General features: G+C 36.3%; 1 protein-coding gene across 6 annotated transcripts in view; it reads right to left on the bottom strand.

Annotated features, from left to right (window-relative positions):
* Positions 1 to 18,706, bottom strand: part of RELCH (RAB11 binding and LisH domain, coiled-coil and HEAT repeat containing) — a gene marked incomplete at its 5' end in the record, with an annotated part of 122,022 nt that overhangs the window by 80,015 nt on the left and 23,301 nt on the right. For 5 of the 6 annotated variants that reach the window (XM_079718045.1, XM_079718046.1, XM_079718050.1 and 2 more), the window contains 6 exons: positions 113 to 400; positions 1,010 to 1,101; positions 1,207 to 1,410; positions 15,257 to 15,370; positions 15,475 to 15,530; positions 15,641 to 15,712. In XM_079718045.1, the coding sequence (XP_079574171.1) occupies positions 113 to 400; positions 1,010 to 1,101; positions 1,207 to 1,410; positions 15,257 to 15,370; positions 15,475 to 15,530; positions 15,641 to 15,712 (826 nt within the window). The remainder of the gene's footprint in view (positions 1 to 112; positions 401 to 1,009; positions 1,102 to 1,206; positions 1,411 to 15,256; positions 15,371 to 15,474; positions 15,531 to 15,640; positions 15,713 to 18,706) is intronic. The other variant, XM_079718049.1, reaches the window with a different exon arrangement.

Genomic DNA, 18,706 nt, shown 5'->3' with positions numbered 1-18,706 from the left:
AAACATAAAAATTCATACATCTGATCTGCAAAATAAGAACTGAAACTCTTCTATTTTGACAATGTCCTAAATAGCTGAAAGATGCATTTCAAAACACAGGATGCATACTAACCTATTGGGTTTATCAAAATGGACTGTGTTTTTATTTGATGGAGAAGAAGATGGCATTCCTTCTCTTTCTCTCCTGGGGAAAGAATGCGGGAAATTCTCTTTAGGAATAGTGGAATCAATTTCATCTGATTTTGAAAGATCCTTGTTTTCTCCCATGTCAGAAATATTTATAACTGAATTCTGTCCACTGTCTTCAGAGTCTTTGTGGGGAGACTGATCCAAAGAAGGCTGAACAGAGTCACAAACTACAGGGCTGGCAAAGTGTTCATTTTTGAGGAAGTCCATTTCACTGTAGAAAGAAAGAGAAATTATCAGAGAATAACTGTATTTTTTAAAACTTTGGCAATAGCATAAACCTCATAATGGGTTTAATGGCTTAAAAGTATAACATATTAATAGAAAGTGGTTTGGCAACTGATTAATCTTTTCTGCACCATATACACTGATGCTTCATATACCTAGAAGTGCAGCTACAAACTCTTAAAAAGTATAAAAATGGTTTTATAAACTATGCTTTGGATTAGCACTTAACTTTCTTCATTTGCAAAATGGGGAAAATTCTACAGAATTAAGAATTAAATAAAATAATGAATGGGAAATATGTACAACACTAACATGAAAAGCTATTTTATTACTACTGATACAACTTGGAGAAAATAAAAAATATCTTATTTCTTGGTTCCAAGACATATGCAATTACATGATTATTACGGGGACAACTTTTTGGGGGAAAAAGGACACTTTAAGTATATAAGCAACTCTAAGACTTTTTTCCAGAAGTATTAGGATATGAAAAATTATGTCTTACAACTGAAATGTTATTTTATATATTTATATAATCTGTCAATTTCTTTAAAAACTTTAAGAGGTTTTTTAGAAATAATGATTAAGTACTAACCTTTCAAGTCTTCTGATTTCTTCCATCAAAGACCATTTCTCACTATTTAATAAACTAATTTTATCTTCTAATTTCTTTACTAGCAAGGAGTTCTAAAATCAAAATGGGAGAAAAACAGAAACTCAAAATCTCATAGTATGCTTTTATGTGGTTTAAATACTTTTTGTGGACTGGATTACTTAGTTAATACCTCTCACCTCTACAGTAGCAGGAGTTTCAAGGCTTGAAGGAAGGTTGCCTAAAATTGGTGTCAGAGCCTCTAATTCATCTTCTTCTACACCACTGGCCACATCCACAAGATCTTTCCCAGTCACTTGATGATTTCCAAAATCTCGGTAGAGTTGCAATAAGTCTGGAGGTTTTGGAATGTTTAATCCTACATCATCCCATAGTTCAAAATCCTAAAAGATAAAAAAAAATAATATAAAAAAAATCTATGTGGCAGTTTTATCTTGCATTTTTGAAATTTATATATATATTTTTAAAAATCTTTATTGGAGTATAATTGCTTTACAATGGTGTGTCAGTTTCTGCTTTATAACAAAGTGAATCAGTTATACCTATACATATGTCCCCATCTCTCTTCCCTCTTGTGTCTCCCTCCCTCCCACCCTCCTTATCCCACCCCTCTAGGTGGTCACAAAGCACGGAGCTGATCTCCCTGTGCTATGCAGCTGCTTCACACTAGCAATCTATTTTACATTTGGTAGTGTATATATGTCCATGCCACTCTCTCACTTTGTCCCAGCTTACCCTACCCCCTCCCTGGATCCTCAAGTCAATTCTCTAGTAGGTCTGCGTCTTTATTCCCACCTTGCCCCTAGATTCTTCATGACCATTTTTTTTGTTTTAGATTCCATATATATGTGTTAGCATACGGTATTTGTTTTTCTTACTTCACCCTGTATGACAGACTCTAGGTCCATCCACCTCACTACAACTAACAAAATTTTGTTTCTTCTTATGCCTGAATAATATTCCACTGTATATATGTGCCACATTTTCTTTATCCATTCATCTGTTCATGGACACTTAGGTTGCTTCCATGTCCTGGCTATTGTAAATAGAGCTGCAATGAACACTGTGGTACATGACTCTTTTTGAATTATGGTTTTCTCAGGGTATATGCCCAGTAGTGGGATTGCTGGGTCATATAGTAGTTCTATTTTTAGTTTCTTAAGGAACCTCCATACTGGCTGTATCAATTTACATTCCCACCAACAGTGCAAGAGGGTGCCCTTTACTCCACACCCTCTCCAGCACTTATTTGTAGATTTTTTTGATGATGGCCATTCTGACTGGTGTGAGATGATATCTCATTGTAGTTTTGATTTGCATTCCTCTAATGATTAATAATGTTGAGCATCCTTTCATGTGTTTGTTGGCAATCTGTACATCTCCTTTGGAGAAATGTCTATTTAGGTCTTCTGCCCATTTTTGGATTGGGTTGTTTGTTTTTTTAATATTGAGCTCCATGAGCTGTTTATATTATTAGGAGATTAATCCTTTGTCCATAGATTCGTTTGCAAATATTTTCTCCCATTCTAAGGGTTGTCTTTTCGTCTTGTTTGTAGTTTTCTTTGCTGTGCAAAAGATTTTAAGTTTCATTAGACCCCATTTGTTTATTTTTGTTTTTATTTCCATTACTCTAGGAGGTGGATCAAAAAAGATCTTGCTGTGATTTATGTCAAAGAGTGTTCTTCCTATGTTTTTCTCTAAGAGTTTTATAGTGTCCGGTCTTACATTAAGGTCTCTAATCCATTTTGAATTTATTTTTGTGTATGGTGTTAGGGAGTGTTCTAATTTCACTCTTTTACATGTAGCTGTCCAGGTTTCCCAGCACCACTTATTGAAGAGACTATCTTTTCTTCATTGTATACCCTTGCCTCCTTTGTCATAGATTAGTTGACCATAGATGTGTGGGTTTATCTCTGGGCTTTCTATCCTGTTCCATTGATCTATATTTCTCTTTTTGTGCCAGTACCATATTGTCTTGATTACTGTAGCTTTGTAGTATACTCTGAAGTCCGGGAGCCTGATTCCTCCAGCTCCATATTCTTCCCTCAAGACCGCTTTGGCTATTTGGGGTCTTTTGTGTCTCCATACAAATTTTAAGATCCTTTGTTCTAGTTCTGTAAAAAATGCCATTGGTAATTTGATAGGATTCCATTGAATTTGTAGATTGCTTTGGGTAGTAGAGTCATTTTCACAATATTGATTCTTCTAATCGAAGAAGATGGTATATCTCTCCATCTGGGTGTATCATCCTTAATTTCTTTCATCAGTGTCTTATAATTTTCTGCATACAGGTCTTCTGTCTCCTTAGGTAGGTTTATTCCTAGATATTTTATTCTTTTCGTTGCAATGGTAAAATGGGAGTGTTTTCTTAATTTCACTTTCAGATTTTTCATCAGTAGTGTATAGGAATGCAAGAGATTTCTGTGCATAAATTTTGTATCCTGCTATTTTACCAAATTCATTGATTAGCTCTAGTAGTTTTCTGGTAGCATCTTTAGGATTCTCTATGTATAGAATCACGTCATCTGCAAACAGTGACAGCTTTACTTCTTCTTTTCCAATTTGGATTCCTTTCATTTCTTTTTCTTCTCTGATTGCTGTGGCTAAAACTTCCAAAACTATGTTGAACAATAGTGGTGAGAGTGGGCAACCTTGTCTTGTTCCTGATCTTAGGGGAAAGGGTTTCAGTGTTTCACCATTGAGGACGATGTTGCCTGTGGGTTTCTCATATATGGCCTTTATTATATTGAGGTAAGTTCTCTCTATGCCTACTTTCTGGAGGGTTTTTATCATAAATGGGTGTTGAATTTTGTCGAAAGCTTTCTCTGCATCTATTGAAATGATCATATGGTTTTTCTCCTTCAATTTGTTAATATGGTGTATCACACTGATTGATTTGCGTATACTGAAGAATCCTTGCATTCCTGGGAAAAACCCCACTTGATCATGGTGTATGATCCTTTTAATGTGCTGTTGGATTCTGTTTGCTAGTATTTTGTTGAGGATTTTTGCATCTATGTTCATCAGTGATATTGGCGTGTAGCTTTCTTTCTTTGAGACACCTTTGTGTGGTTTTGGTATCAGGGTGATGGTGGCCTCGTAGAATGAGTTTGGGAGTGTACCTCCCTCTGCTATATTTTGGAAGAGTTTGAGAAGGATAGGTGTTAGCTCTTCTCTAAATGTTTGATAGAATTCGCCTGTGAAGCCATCTGGTCCTGGGCTTTTGTTTGTTGGAAGATTTTTAATCAGTTTCAATTTCAGTGCTTCTGATTGGTCTGTTCCTATTTTCTATTTCTTCCTGGTTCAGTCTCAGCAGGTTGTGCATTTCTAAGAATTTGTCCTTTTCTTCCAGGTTGTCCATTTTACTGGTATATAGTTGCTTGTAGTAATCTCTCATGATCCTTTGTGTTTCTGTAGTATCAGTTGTTCCTTCTCCTTTTTCATTTCTAATTCTATTGAGTTTTCTCCCTTTTTTTCTTGATGAGTCTGGCTAATGGTTTATGAATTTTGTTCATCTTCTCAAAGAACCAGCTTTTAGTTTTATTGGTCTTTGCTATGGTTTCCTTCATTTCATTTTCATTTATTTCTGATCTGATCTTTATGATTTCTTTCCTTTTGCTAACTTTGGGGTTTTTTTGTTCTTCTTTCTCTAACTGCTTTAGGTGTAAGGTTAGGTTGTTTACTTGAGATGTTTCTTGTTTCTTGAGGTACGACTGTATTGCTATAAACTTCCCTCTTAGAACTGCTTCTGCTGCATCCCATAGGTTTTGGGTCGTCATGTTTTCATTGTCATTTGTTTCTAGGTATTTTTTGATTTCCTCTTTAATTTCTTCAGTGATCTCTTAGTTATTAAGTAGTGTATTGTTTAGCCTCCACGTGTTTGTATTTTTTGCAGATTTTTTCCTGTAATTGATATCTAGTCTCATAGCGTTGTGGTGGGAAAAGATACTTGATACGATTTCAATTTTCTTAAATTTACCAAGGCTTGATTTGTGACCCAAGATATAATCTATCCTGGAGAATGTTCCATGAGCACTTGAAAAGAATGTGTATTCTGTTGTTTTTGGATGGAATGTTCTATAAATATCAATTAAGTCCATCTTGTTTAATGTATCATTTAAAGCTTGTTTCCTTATTTATTTTCATTTTGGATGATCTGTCCATTGGTGAAAGTGGGGTGTTAAAGTCCCCTACTATGATTGTGTTACTGTCAATTTCCCCTTTTATGGCTGTTAGTATTTGCCTTATGTATTGAGGTACTCCTGTGCTGAGTGAATAAATATTTACAATTGTTATATCTTCTTCTTGGATTGATCCCTTGATCATTATGTAGTGTCCTTCTTTGTCTCTTGTAATAGTCTTTGCTTTAAAGTTTATTTTGTCTGATATGAGAATTGCTTCTCCAGCTTTCTTTTGATTTCCATTTGCATGCAATATCTTTTTCCATCCCCTCACTTTCAGTCTGTATGTGTCCCTAGGTCTGAAGTGGGTCTCTTGTAGACAGCATATATACAGGTCTTGTTTTTTATGCATTCAGCCAGTCCATGTCTTTTGGCTGGAGCATTTAAACCATTCACATTTAAGTTAATTATTGGTATGTACGTTCCTATTACCATTTTCGTAATTGTTTTGGGTTTGTTATTGTAAGTCTTTTCCTTTTCTTGTGTTTCCTGACTAGAGAAGTTCCTTTAGTATTTGTTGTAAATTTAGTTTGGTGGTGCTGAATTCTCTTAGCTTTTGCTTGTCTCTAAAGGTTTTAATTTCTCCATCAAATCTGAATGAGAGGGCTTCCCTGGTGGCGCAGTGGTTGAGAGTCCGCCTGCCGATGCAGGGGACACGGGTTCGTGCCCTGGTCCAGGAGGATCCCACATGCCGCGGAGCGGCTGGATCCGTGAGCCATGGCTGCTGGGCCTGCGTGTCCGGAGCCCGTGCTCCGCAACGGGAGAGGCCACAACAGTGAGAGGCCCGCGTGCCGCAAAAAAAAAAAAAAAAATCTGAATGAGATCTTTGCTCGGTAAGTAATGTTGGTTGCAGGTTTTTCTCCTTCATCACTTTAAATATGTCCTGCCACTCCCTTCTGGCTTGCAGAGTTTCTGCTGAAAGATCAGCTCATAACCTTATGGGGATTCCCTTGTGTGTTATTTGTTGTTTTTGCCTTGTTGCTTTTAATATTTTTTCTTTGTATTTGATTTTTGATATATATATATATATATATATATTTTTTTGGTACGCGGGCCTCTCACTGCTGTAGCCTCTCCCGTTGCAGAGCACAGGCTCCGGATGCACAGGCTCGGCGGCCATGGCTCACGGGCCCAGCCCCTCCGCGGCATGAGGGATCATCCCGGACCGGGGCACAAACCCATGTCCCCTGCATCAGCAGGCGGATTCTCAACCACTGCGCAACCAGGGAAGCTCTGATAATTTGATTAATATGTGTCTTGGCGTGGTTCTCCTTGGATTTGTCCTGTCTGGGACTCTCTGTGCTTCCTGGACTTGATTGACTATTTCCTTTCCCGTATTAGGGAAGTTTTCAACCATAATCTCTTCAAATATTTTCTCATTCCCTTTCTTTTTCTCTTCTTCTTCTGGGACCCCTATAATTTGAATGTTGGTGTGTTTAATGTTGTCCCAGAGGTCTCTGACACTGCCCTCAATTCTTTTCATTCTTTTTTCTTTATTTTGCTCTGCAGTAGTTATTTCCACTGTTTTATCTTCCAGGTCACTTATCCATTTTTCTGCCTCAGTTATTCTGCTATTGATTCCTTCCAGAGAATTTTTAATTTCATTTATTGTGTTGTTCATCACTGTTTGTTTGCTCTTTAGGTCTTCTAGGCCCTTGTTAAACGTTTCTTGTATTTTCTCCATTCTATTTCCAAGACTTTGGATCATCTTTACTATCATTATTCTGAATTCTTTCTCAGGTAGACTGCCTATTTCCTCTTCATTTGTTAGGTCTGGTGGGTTTTGCCTTGCTCCTTCATCTGCTGTTTGTTTCTCTGTCTTCTCAGTTTGCTTCACTTACTGTGTTTGGGGTCTCCTTTTTGCAGGCTGCAGGTCGTAGTTCCCATTGTTTTTGGTGTGTGTCCCCAGTGGCTAAGGTTGGTTCAGTGGGTTGTGTAGGCTTCCTGGTGGAGGGGACTAGTGCCTGGGTTCTGGTGGGTCAGCCTGGATCCTGTCTCTCTGGTGGGTAGGTCCACGTCTGGTGGTGTGTTTTGGGATGTCTGTGGCCTTATTATAATTTTAGGCAGCCTCTCTGCTAATGGGTGGCTTTGTGTTCCTGTGTTGCTAGTTGTTTGGCACAGCGTGTCCAGCACTGTAGCTTGCTGGTCGTTGAGTGAAGCTGGGTCTTGGCGTTGAGATGGAGATCTCTGGGAGATTTTCGCCGTTTGATATTATGTGGAGCTGGGAGATCTCTTGTAGACCAGTGTTCTGACTTTGGCTGTCCCACCTCAGAGGCACAGCCCTGACACCTGGCTGGAGCACCAAGAGCCTGTCATCCACACAGCTCAGAATAAATGGGAGAAAAAAAAAGAAAGAAAGAAGGAAGATCAAATAAAATAAAATAAAGTTATTAAAATAAAAAATAATTATTAAGGAAAATTTTTTGAAAAGCAATAAAAAAAAACAACAAAAAAATGGACAGACAGAACCCTAGGACAAATCGTAAAAGCAAAGCTACACAGACAAAATCACACAGAAGCATCCACATAAACACTCACAAAAAGAGAAAATGTGAAAAAAAAAATACATCGTTGCCCCCAAAGTCAACCTCCTTAATTTGGCATGATTCGTTGTCTATTCAGGCATTCCACAGATGTAGCGTACATCAAGTTGATTGTGTAGATTTAATCTGCTGCTCCTGAGGCTGCTGGGAGAAATTTCCCTTTCTCTTCTTTGTTCGCACAGCTCCAGGGGTTCAGATTTGGATTTGGACCCGCCTCTGCGTGTAGGTTGCCTGAGGGCATCTGTTCTTCGCTCAGACAGGACGGGGTTAAAAGAGGAGCTGATTCGGGGGCTCCGGCTCACTCAGGCCGGGGGGAGGGAGGGGTACGAATGCGGGGCGAGCCTGCGCTGGCAGAGGACGGTGTGACATTGCAGCAGCCTGAGGTGCACCGTGTGTTCTCCTGGGGAAGTTGTCCCTGGATCACGGGATCCTGGCAGTGGTGGGCTTCACAGGCTCCCAGGAGGGGAGGTGTGGATAGTGATCTGTGCTTGCACACAGGCTTCTTGGTGGTGGCAGCAGCAGCCTTAGCATCCCATGCTCATCTCTGGGGTCCGCGCTGATAGCCGCGGCTCGTGCCTTTCTCTGGAGCTCCTTTAAGCGGCGCTCTTAATCCCCTCTCCTTGTGCACCAGGAAACAAGAGGCAAGAAAAAATCTCTTGCCTCTTCGGCAGGTCCAGACTATTTCCCGGCCTCCCTCCCAGCTAGCTGTGGCGCATAAGCCCCCTCAGGCTGTGTTCACGCAGCCAACCCCAGTCCTCTTCCTGGGATCCGACTGAAGCCCGAGCCTCAGCTCCCAGCCCCGCCCGCCCTGGAGGGTGAGCAGACAAGCCTCTCGGGCTGGTGAGTGCTGGTCAGCACCAATCCTCTGTGCGGGAATCTCTCCGCTTTGCTCTCTGCACCCCTGTTGCTGCGCTCTCCTCCGTGGCTCCTGAAGCTTCCCCCCTCCGCCACCCGCAGTCTCTGCCTGTGAAGGGCCTTCGTAGTGTGTGGAAACCTTTCCTCCTTCAAGGCTCCCTCCCACTGGTGCACATCCCTTCCCTATTCTTTTGTCTCTACCCTGGTACGTGGAGAGTTTCTTGTCTTTTGGGAGGTCTGAGGTCTTCTGCCAGCATTCAGTATGTGTGCTGTAGGGGTTGTTCCACATGTAGATGTATTTCTGATGTGTTTGTGGGGAGGAAGGTGGTCTCTGTGTCTTATTCTTCCGCCATCTTGAAGCTCCTCCCCTGAAATTTATCTTTTCCTTATTGCTAATATCTTTTTTTATTTGGGCTGCATCAGGTCTTAGTGTGGCATGCGGGATCTTCCATTGTGGCATGCGGGCTCTTTGTTTTGGTGCTTGGGCTTCTCTGTAGTTGTGGTGTGCAGGCTCCAGAGCACATGGGCTCTGTAGTTTGTGGCATGCGGGCTCAGTAGTTGTGGCACATGGGCTTAGTTGCCCCGCGGCATGTGGGATCTTAGTTCCCTGACCAGGGATCAAACCGCCATCCCCTGCACTGGAAGGAGGATTCTTTACCACTGGACCACCGGGGAAGTCCCCTTATTGCTAATATCTTGAAAATTCAACATAATCATAATTTTGTTGTAATGTCAAAGTGTATGTTCCAATTGAGAAAACATCCTGGGAGAAAACATCCTGGTTCTAGATTGTGAGAGGCACCACCATCTCGTACTTGGAAAATAGAGGAAACAGGGTCCTCAGTTAAGAGACAAGTGTTATTTAAAGCAAAAAAAGGATATTCTGAGAGAAGTTGAAAATACACAGAACGCTTATTTACAATAAAAAAAAATTTCATAGCACAACAGGAAGAAAGGATAGAAAGTAAAAAATCATAAAAGAACTGGTAGGAGGGAAGCAAAGAACAGTAAGACAATGATTGAATGCAGATAAAAATATGAAAAAACTATCAATAAATATTTACAGAGTTTTACTATACATGCAGATACAGAGATGAACAAGAGATTCTTTTAGCTTCAAGAAACTTATAGTCTAGTCAGGGAGACAAGAGATAATTGCAGGTAATGATAAGTGCCACTAAGAGGGTAAAATCGGGGTATATGATCAAAAACAAAACAGGGCAAAAAGTCTTACATTTTGTCTACAGACTAAACATGAGGGGAGTGAGGGCTCTATATAGCTCTGCTTTTAGGCCATCTGAAATTAGCACTAAATGTTGTTTAATGGTTAAAGAACAGGTTATTGATGAGCACTTCCACTGCCTTTCATAAAAAACAGCTTTACTGAGGTATATAATTAAAACACAATAAACTGCATGATTTAAATCCATGAGCTAATTTAAAATGTACAATTTGATAAGTTTTGACATCTGTGTGTACCCCTGAATAGATCACCACAATCAACAAGATGAACTTGTTCACTCCCAAAAGTTTTCTTGGCCCCTTTGTAATCCTTCCCTCGTATTCCTCACATGTGCCCTGTTCCTAGGCAAATACTGATCTGTTTTCTGTCACTGTATAATAGTTTACATTTCTTAGAATTTTTTTATAAATTCATACAGCAAGTACTATTATTTGTTTGTTTTTTTTCACCCAAATTAATGATTAAGGATTTTCAGACTGATCTGTGTTGTTGTATCTGTCAGCAGTTCATTCCTTTTTGTTGCTGTGTAGTATTCTACTATAAGGATATATTAAAACTTTTTATTCAACTGCCTGCTCTTGTATATTTGGGTTGTTTCCCTGATTTTAGCTACCATAAATAAAGCTGCTGTGAACATCGTGTAGGAGTCTTTGCATGAACATATGCTTTCATTTCTCTTGGATTTTAATATCCATGAATGGAATGACCAGGTCATATAGTTGGTGAAGGTTTTAACTTTTTAAAGAAACTGCCAAAAAGTGTTCCAAAGTGACTGTACCATTTTGCATTCTCACTAGCAAAGATGAGATTTCTAGTTACTCCACATCTTTGCCAAGACTTGGTACAGTCTCAGACATCCTATTAAGTGTTATGGTATTCTCATTGTGACTTAATTTGTATTTCCCTAATGACTAAAGATGCTGAGCACCTTTTTCATGTGCTTATTTGCTATCCATATATGTTCTCTGTTGAAGTATCTGTTTAAATTTTTTTGTCCATGCTTTTAAAAATTGGGCTGTTTTCTTATTATTCAGTTTAGAGAGTTCTTTAAACATTCTGGATAAAGTCCTTTATCATATATGTTGCAAATATTTCACCCAATCTATGGCTTACCTTTTCATTTGCTTAGAGTGTCTCTCAAAGAGCAGAAGTTATTGATTCTGATGAGAACAATTTTGCTGAAGAACACCATACTTTTGGTGTCATATATAAGAAATCTTGGCCCACCTTCCAAGGTTGCAATGAATTTTTTCCATGTTTTCTTCTAGGAGCCTTATGGTTTTAGAAGTTAAGCTATGATCCATTTGAATTAATTTTTGTAGATGGTGTGAGGTATGCTTTAAAATTCATTTTTGGAGGTCTATAGATATCAAAATGTTCCAGTACCAATTATAAAAAAGACTGTTCTTTCTGAATGAAATTTACTTTGCATTCTGTCAGACATCAAAAGATCATCTATGCATAAATTAATCTCTTGACTCTCTATTATGTTCTATTGATCTATTTGTCTACCTTTATGCCAATAAGATACTGTCTAAGCTACAATATCTTGAAGTCAGGTAGCTGAAGTCCCCCAATTTTGTTCTTCTTTATTAAAGTTGTTTTGGCTATACTATGTTATTTCCATATGAATTTTGGAATAAACTAATTAATCTCTACAAAAAACGCTGGTGAGATTTTGACTGGGATTGCACTGAAAACACAAATCAATTTGCTGAAACTGACACTTTGACAATATTGAATCTTCTGATTTATGAGCACAATATATCTCTTCACTTATATCTTCTTTACTTTCTCTCAGCATGTATAATAGTTTTCAGTGTATAATCCTTTATCAGATTTATCCCTAAGTATTTCCTATTTTTTGATACTTTTGTAAATGGTATCTTTAAAAGTTCAATGTTTATTTGTTGCTAGCATACAGAAATATGATTCACTTTTGTTCACTGATCTTGTATCTTACAACTTTGCTAATATCATGTATTAGCTATAGTACCTTTTTTTTTTTTTGGCCGTGCCACACGGCATGCAGCATCTTAGTTCCCCGAGCAGGGATCGAACCCATACCCCCTGAAGTGGAAGTGTGGAGTCTTAACCACTGGACTGCCAGGAAGTCCCTATAGTAATTTTTTTATGTAGTCCACAGGATTTTCTACATATACAATCATGTTACCAGTAAATTTAGAGTTTTATTTCTTCTTTTCCAAAATGTGTGCTTTTTATTTCTTTTTCTTGCCTTGTGTTGGCTAGAATCTTCAGTGTGATGTTCAGTAGAAGTAGTGAGAACAGATATCCTTGTTTTACTCCTTATCTTTTATCATTAAGCATGATGTTAGTGGTAGTTTTTCTGTAAATATCTTTTATGAGATTGAGGAAATTCCTCATAATTCCTAATTTCTTTAAAGTTTTTATGGGAAATGCATGTTATGTCAAATGCTTTCTTCTGAGATATGATTTTCTTCTCTTTTAAAAAGTTTCTTAAAATGGTGAATTACAATGACTGATTTTTGGATTAAATCAACCTTGCATTCCTTGGCTAAACCATTTGGTCATGATGTACTAGCATTTTTACATATTGTTGGATTTGATATAGTAAAATATAGAATTATATAGAATTTCTGCATCCAATTCACAAGGAAACTGACCCTGTATTTTCTCTGTTTGCAATGTTTTTTATCTGACTTTGATATCAGAATTATTCTGGTCTCATAGAATGAGTTTGGAAGTATTCCCTTCTCTTCAGTTTCTAGAAGAGTTTGTGTGGAGAAGTGGTATTACTTCTTCCTTAAATGCCTGGTAGATTTTACAAGTGAAGTTATCTAGACCTAGAGTTTTCTTTGTCGGAAGGTTTTTAAGTACAAATTCAGTTTCTTTAATAAATACAAAGTTCTTCAAATCTATTTTAGCTTTGGCAATTGTCTTCTTTCAAGTAAAGTTAATCATAACATTCCCATTCTATCCTTTTGAGTAAAATTTAGGGACTTCCCTGGTGGTCCAGTGGTTAAAACTCTGCGCTCCCAATGCAGGGGTCCCGGGTTTGTTCCCTGGTTAGGGAACTAGATCCCGCATGCCACAACTAAGAGCCCGCATATGACAACGAAGGTTCCACGTGCTGCAACTAAAGATCCAGTGCAGACAAATAAGCAAATAAATAAATAAATATTTTAAAAAAGAAAAGAAGTCCAGTGGTATATATTTAAAAAATATATAATAAGTAAAATTTATAGTGATATAACCTTGCTCATTCCAGATTTTGATAATTTGCTTCTTCTCTCTTTTTCCTAATCAGTCAGGCTAGAGGTTTTCCAATTTCATTAACCACAAAAACTCAGTTTTTTATTTTATTAGCTTTTCTCTATTGTTTTCTGTTGCCTATATCATTGATTTACACTCTCATTTTTAATATTTCCTTTCTTCTGCTTACTTTGGGCTTTGCTTAGTTTTCTTTTTCTAGTTTCTTAAAGTAGAAGCTGATTTTCATCAATTTGAAATCTTCCTTCTTTTCTATTATAAACATTTTGGTGTCATACACTTTCCTGTAGCTTTAGCTACATCCTTCAAATTTTGATGGTTTTGCTTTCATCTTCATTCAGTTCAAAATATTTCATAATTTCCCTTTTGATTTCTTCTTTAACTTATGTGTTATTTGGAAATATTTAAAATCCTCTTAAATACTGACTTGCTTTATCACCTACATCTATTTAATAGATATAATATGATCTATTTTGATAAGTGACCCATATGTATTTGAAAACATGTATTCAGCTATTGAAAGATGAAGTTTTATAAATTCTACTTATGTCAAGTTAGTTGACAGCATAGCACAAGTGTTCTATATCCTAAATGATTTTCTATTACCTTATTCTATCAATTATTGAGAGCCAGCTTGAAATCTCCAGTAATTTCTGCCTTTTAATTAGAAGGATAGATCATTTATATTTAAAGTGAGTATTGATATGGCTGGTTTTAAATCTGCCATCTTGCTATTGTTTTCTGTGTGTGCCATCTATTCTTTGTTCCCTTTTTCTTCTTTTTCTGCCTTCCTTTTGGCCTCTCAATGTTTCTCATATATTCAACTTATTTCTTATTCATTGTTTAGTTGATCATTAACCTAAGTTTGTGATGAAACATGATTAACCTGAAATATTATCATAGTATATTATAACATTATTTATATTAGGTAAATATTAGTTTAATATCTTTTATATAGTTGAGTAAAACTACCATTTAATAAAGAATAACTATATATTTTATTAAATTTAGTTTTTGCCAAATACATTACAATAACTGAGGGAGTAACTGTACTGCTATCTTCCTTAGAGAACTTCTATTTTTGCTACTTCTATTTTTGCTAAATGATCCATGGGATAGTTTATGGACCAATGGGATATACCTGATTTAAAATGATAGCCTCCTGATTTCTATACAATACACTCCTTGGTATTTACTTTACTAAGGTACAAGATTCAAACTGACCTATTCGCACTAAGAAGTCAAAATATTCCAGAGTTAGGAGATAGCACTAAACAAAGCATCATTTCTTTTCCTATAAGATCTTTTTTTATAATTATGAAGTGATGTGTTTTGAGTATTTATTATCTTTGTTTTTATTTTTTTTATTATTTTTTAAGATGTTGGGGGTAGGAGTTTATTAATTAATTAATTTATTTTTGCTGTGTTGGGTCTGTTTCTGTGCGAGGGCTTTCTCTAGTTGTGGCAAGCGGGGGCCACTCTTCATTGCGGTGCGCGGGCCTCTCACTATCACGGCCTCTCTTGTTGCGGAGCACAGGCTCCAGACGCGCAGGCTCAGTAATTGTGGCTCACGGGCCCAGTTGCTCCGTGGCACGTGGGATCCTCCCAGACCAGGGCTCAAACCCGTGTCCCCTGCATTAGCAGGCAGATTCTCAACCGCTGTGCCACCAGGGAAGCCCCCCTATAAGATTTTATCAGTAAAATAATGAGGTTCTAAGATTGGCTCCTATTCAGAGACACAACTTATATTCTCTTATTAAAAATATTTTCTCTTAGTTGCTGTTATCTATCATCTTAATTATTATAGTGTTACTGAAGAGGTTTTAGTTAAACTGAATTTATAAGTACACATTAATCTGTACTACTAAGTAAATGTTTTAAAGTTAAAAAAGAAAGCACATTTGATAAATACACGGAAATATGAGTAGATCACATAGTTATAGGGGAGTTGTAAAAAGCTCCCTGGGAAGAATGAGAAGTCTTTATGTAAAAAGAGGAAATCTATAAGCCAACAGAATACTAGACTGGGAAGCCTTATGGAATTTTACAATATGTATAACTTTTTAAAAAACTAAAGAAAGAGAAAATAAGTATATTATAAATTAAAAAGGAAACAAATCATCACTTATTAAAAAAAAATGAAAAGAAATTGTACCTGATCATCATTTTCATCTGAAAAGGTTATTGATGTCAGCTTGTAGTTATTCTTCAATAAAAATTCATTGACTAAGAAGTTTAGAGCTCTCTTTTCAAGAGGTTTGATTGGCTCCTAGAGATAAGTAAAAGACAGATACAATACTGTAAGTCTTCTTCCTTCAATACTTGTGCTACCATTTCATATGGAAGATACTTTTAGATCTGTCATTCACCCACCTGAATTTCAGGACTTGATTTGTAATTTTTTCGTTCCTGTAAAGGAACTTCGTGTTCTGGTGGAAGAAAATATGAATAATATTTTACTATTTTACATTAGAAAATATCTCAGCTACTTCTACATTGTCAAAGTAGAAAAAGTCTCAAAAAAGTTTATGTACACCACCTGCAGCCTTTGTCAGGTTGGCTCGGAGGGCCTGAATGGTCTCCTTGGCTTTCCGTAGTTCAAACTCCAGGACTGGACAGGGATTTGGAATAAACACACACAGGCATCCAACCAAGAAAAGGGAAACAAAAATAAAAAAATAAAAAGCAAGGATGGGTATGAAAAAAAAATACAATTTGTATTGAAAACAGAAAGCATGCAATCTTTATGAAACTTGTGAACGCATGCAGCAGAGTTGATTTGCAAGCAAACTGGTGAATGTTTTCCATAGTTTTAGAATACAGGGGACTACTGATCAAATGTTCCAGCTGTCTGACAAGGAATAGCTCTATTTAAAAATAAAATCTATGGCATACTCTCCTTTAGGTAAATAAAAATCTTAAGTAATTTAGGTGGTTGTGTTTCACTCAGTCTAGAAATGTAATGGAATGTTTTCAGGTGACATAATTTTAGGGGAAAAGACAAAAATTAGATGAAGTCCTAGCAAATACACTTAAAGAAAATCTTAGGATTAAAAAAAAGGTATTTTAAAATGCATTATCTAAAATAATGTTATAAATCAACATACAGAAACATTAGTGAATATAGTCCTTCATTAAGATGTTGAAAAAACAGGGTTTAAATATTTAACAAATGTGGGATGCCTATCAATTTTTCTACAAACAAGTATGTCTTCTATAAACAAGCAAAGATATGTTAAATACATATCTAAAAAAAGTTCTGAGGGGTTTATTTTAGGTTTCATTTAAAGCCAAAGGATAGAAATAGTTTGTCTTTTAACTTATAATTAAGATCATTCTAAAGCAACTGATTGAGTACAATTCTACAAGTGTGGTAATCTAAGGATACTGAGTAAATTTAAGTAGAATTTCAAAGTTTCTGACAACTCTTCAAATAGATATTTGTTCATAGTAAGAGGTACTAATGAAACTTAAAGATTTCTCCTATTACCACAGAGTCTGATTATAAGGTAAACATGAATACTGAGAAGACATTTTAATGAGCTCTTTAAAATATTTCATCATGAGCAAGATTTAACTATATGTGTCTTTGCTGGGAATTTTCTTTAAAATATATAAATACTGCTCTGAAGAAAAAGCAAGCTTAGATGTGGGGAAAAAAAGCCATTTCTGTGAAGTAAAGCTCTGAGAAAATTAAGTGATCTTTGTCACAACTGTATATTTAAAAAAATTATAATTTAAATAGTTCTGCATAAAAATTAGCAAATTTAACAGTTTAAAGATGCATTTTTTCCTCATTGACTAATAAACAGAATAAAGAAGATGGCAAATGAAATGCTATCAGAGACAACAAAGCTATAAAAATATATGGAAAAAATAGAATTCACTCAGTTTGCATATTTTCATTAAAAACTTAAGATGTAACTGAATCACATCTAGTACATTAAAGCCAATTATTTTGATGCACAGAATTTCCCTGCAGCAACATGGAAGCACAACTAAAAATCAGATGACATGTATGTGACTATTTCTTTTTTGGTAGTCAGCAATGCTGATCTGCAAATATTTCTGTGCAACAAAGTTAAAACATTTCCTAAAACTTAACACTTCTGGAAACTCTTAGAGTTTGTGTTTAAAGTCAGCGTGCACACATTCAGTGTATTAGGTAAGTACAGAATGGGTTTACTTTTCTTTTTATTTCAAAACTTTAGGTAATTTACTTTGATTTAAAAGCACTTAACTATACCACAAGCAAAATGAGTATACATATTATGCTTCCAGTATCACTTACAATTTACTAACATATTACAGAACAATTGCAGATCAGAAATGCCCTGCACCAGAATGAAAGAAATATGAAAAAAATAAAAAACTGGTTAAAACACAAACTGTGAAAAAAACTCAAATTCAACTGGTGAAAGTTTAGGTGACCAAGAGCAAAACACTAAATGATCAAGGCACAGAAAGCCAGAAAAACCCATGTCAGACGGCAAGAATTTATATTTTTATGCACATCTACACATACATTGCCAAATGTCATTAAAAGGTACCAATGCTCTGAAAAGATAGTGCTTATCAAAATGAATTCACTCTGCTGCATGTTTCTTAATATACAATATAGACTTTAAAAGACAAAGGCATATCTTTGAAGCCATAGCACATCTCTATAAAGGCTCAGTATGATCAAGTATTTGAAGTTATGTGAGAAAGTTTCACAAGAAAGGTCTGAACAGCTATATTTACACATATATAAATTTGTCACTTCTTCATTAAAAAAGTATTGGCTTAAATCTCAAAATTTATTATCCTGTGAAGGGATACATTGTACCAAGCAACCTCCAAGTATTTTTCAAATATTATAATTCTTCATAAAAATGTTTGAAGAAGTACATTTTTTAAAAAACACTGTAGGAACCAACCAGCCTGCTCACTCCACTATCCCAACCCTCCACTAGCCCAACCCTGTTGAATGCAATTTTAATGGAACTAAAGTAATCGCAAAGACATAGGTATATTCTAATACTGCATATTACAATCTTACCAAAATATTTAATGACTAAGTCAGTATAAGCAATTCTAGATTAGTTGAAATAGTTATTTCCTAAATAGGGTTGGATAATACTGGCATTATATCAGGGGTACTTGAGAGCTTCAAGATCAGGTGCTCGTGACTTGGGATATATACAATTGACCATGTCGAGACACCAAAGGTGCAGTGTTAAATTTCAAAGCAGAAAGAAATATTGATTCTTTGTTGCCCCAACTAAATATATTACTAATATTATCTTGAAATATTTGTTAGTCTTAGTTCTTTTGGCACAAAACTCAAAATAATACATATTTTAGATCTTTCCTATAATACTGATCAGAGTAAAGTATTTTTCATTCCCATTTTTCTTCACTAGTGAAGAGTTCATATCATTAGGGCTGAGTCGAGGACCTTGCCATCTCATAGTAGACATGAAATTGTCTTCTTTCAAGTCAGAATTTCTTGGATTTCTTTTCCCCTGAATATAAGGTAAGGTGATTTTACTTCATAATAAAATACCACTTCCCCATCCTTAATACTTATTTTATTATCCCAGGAAAGGTTCTAGGAAAAGAG

The sequence above is a fragment of the Hyperoodon ampullatus genome, assembly GCF_949752795.1.
Source record: "Hyperoodon ampullatus genome assembly, chromosome: 13".
In the NCBI taxonomy this organism is placed as follows: Eukaryota; Metazoa; Chordata; class Mammalia; order Artiodactyla; family Ziphiidae; genus Hyperoodon; species Hyperoodon ampullatus.
This window is presented reverse-complemented; position numbering and strand designations above follow the sequence as displayed.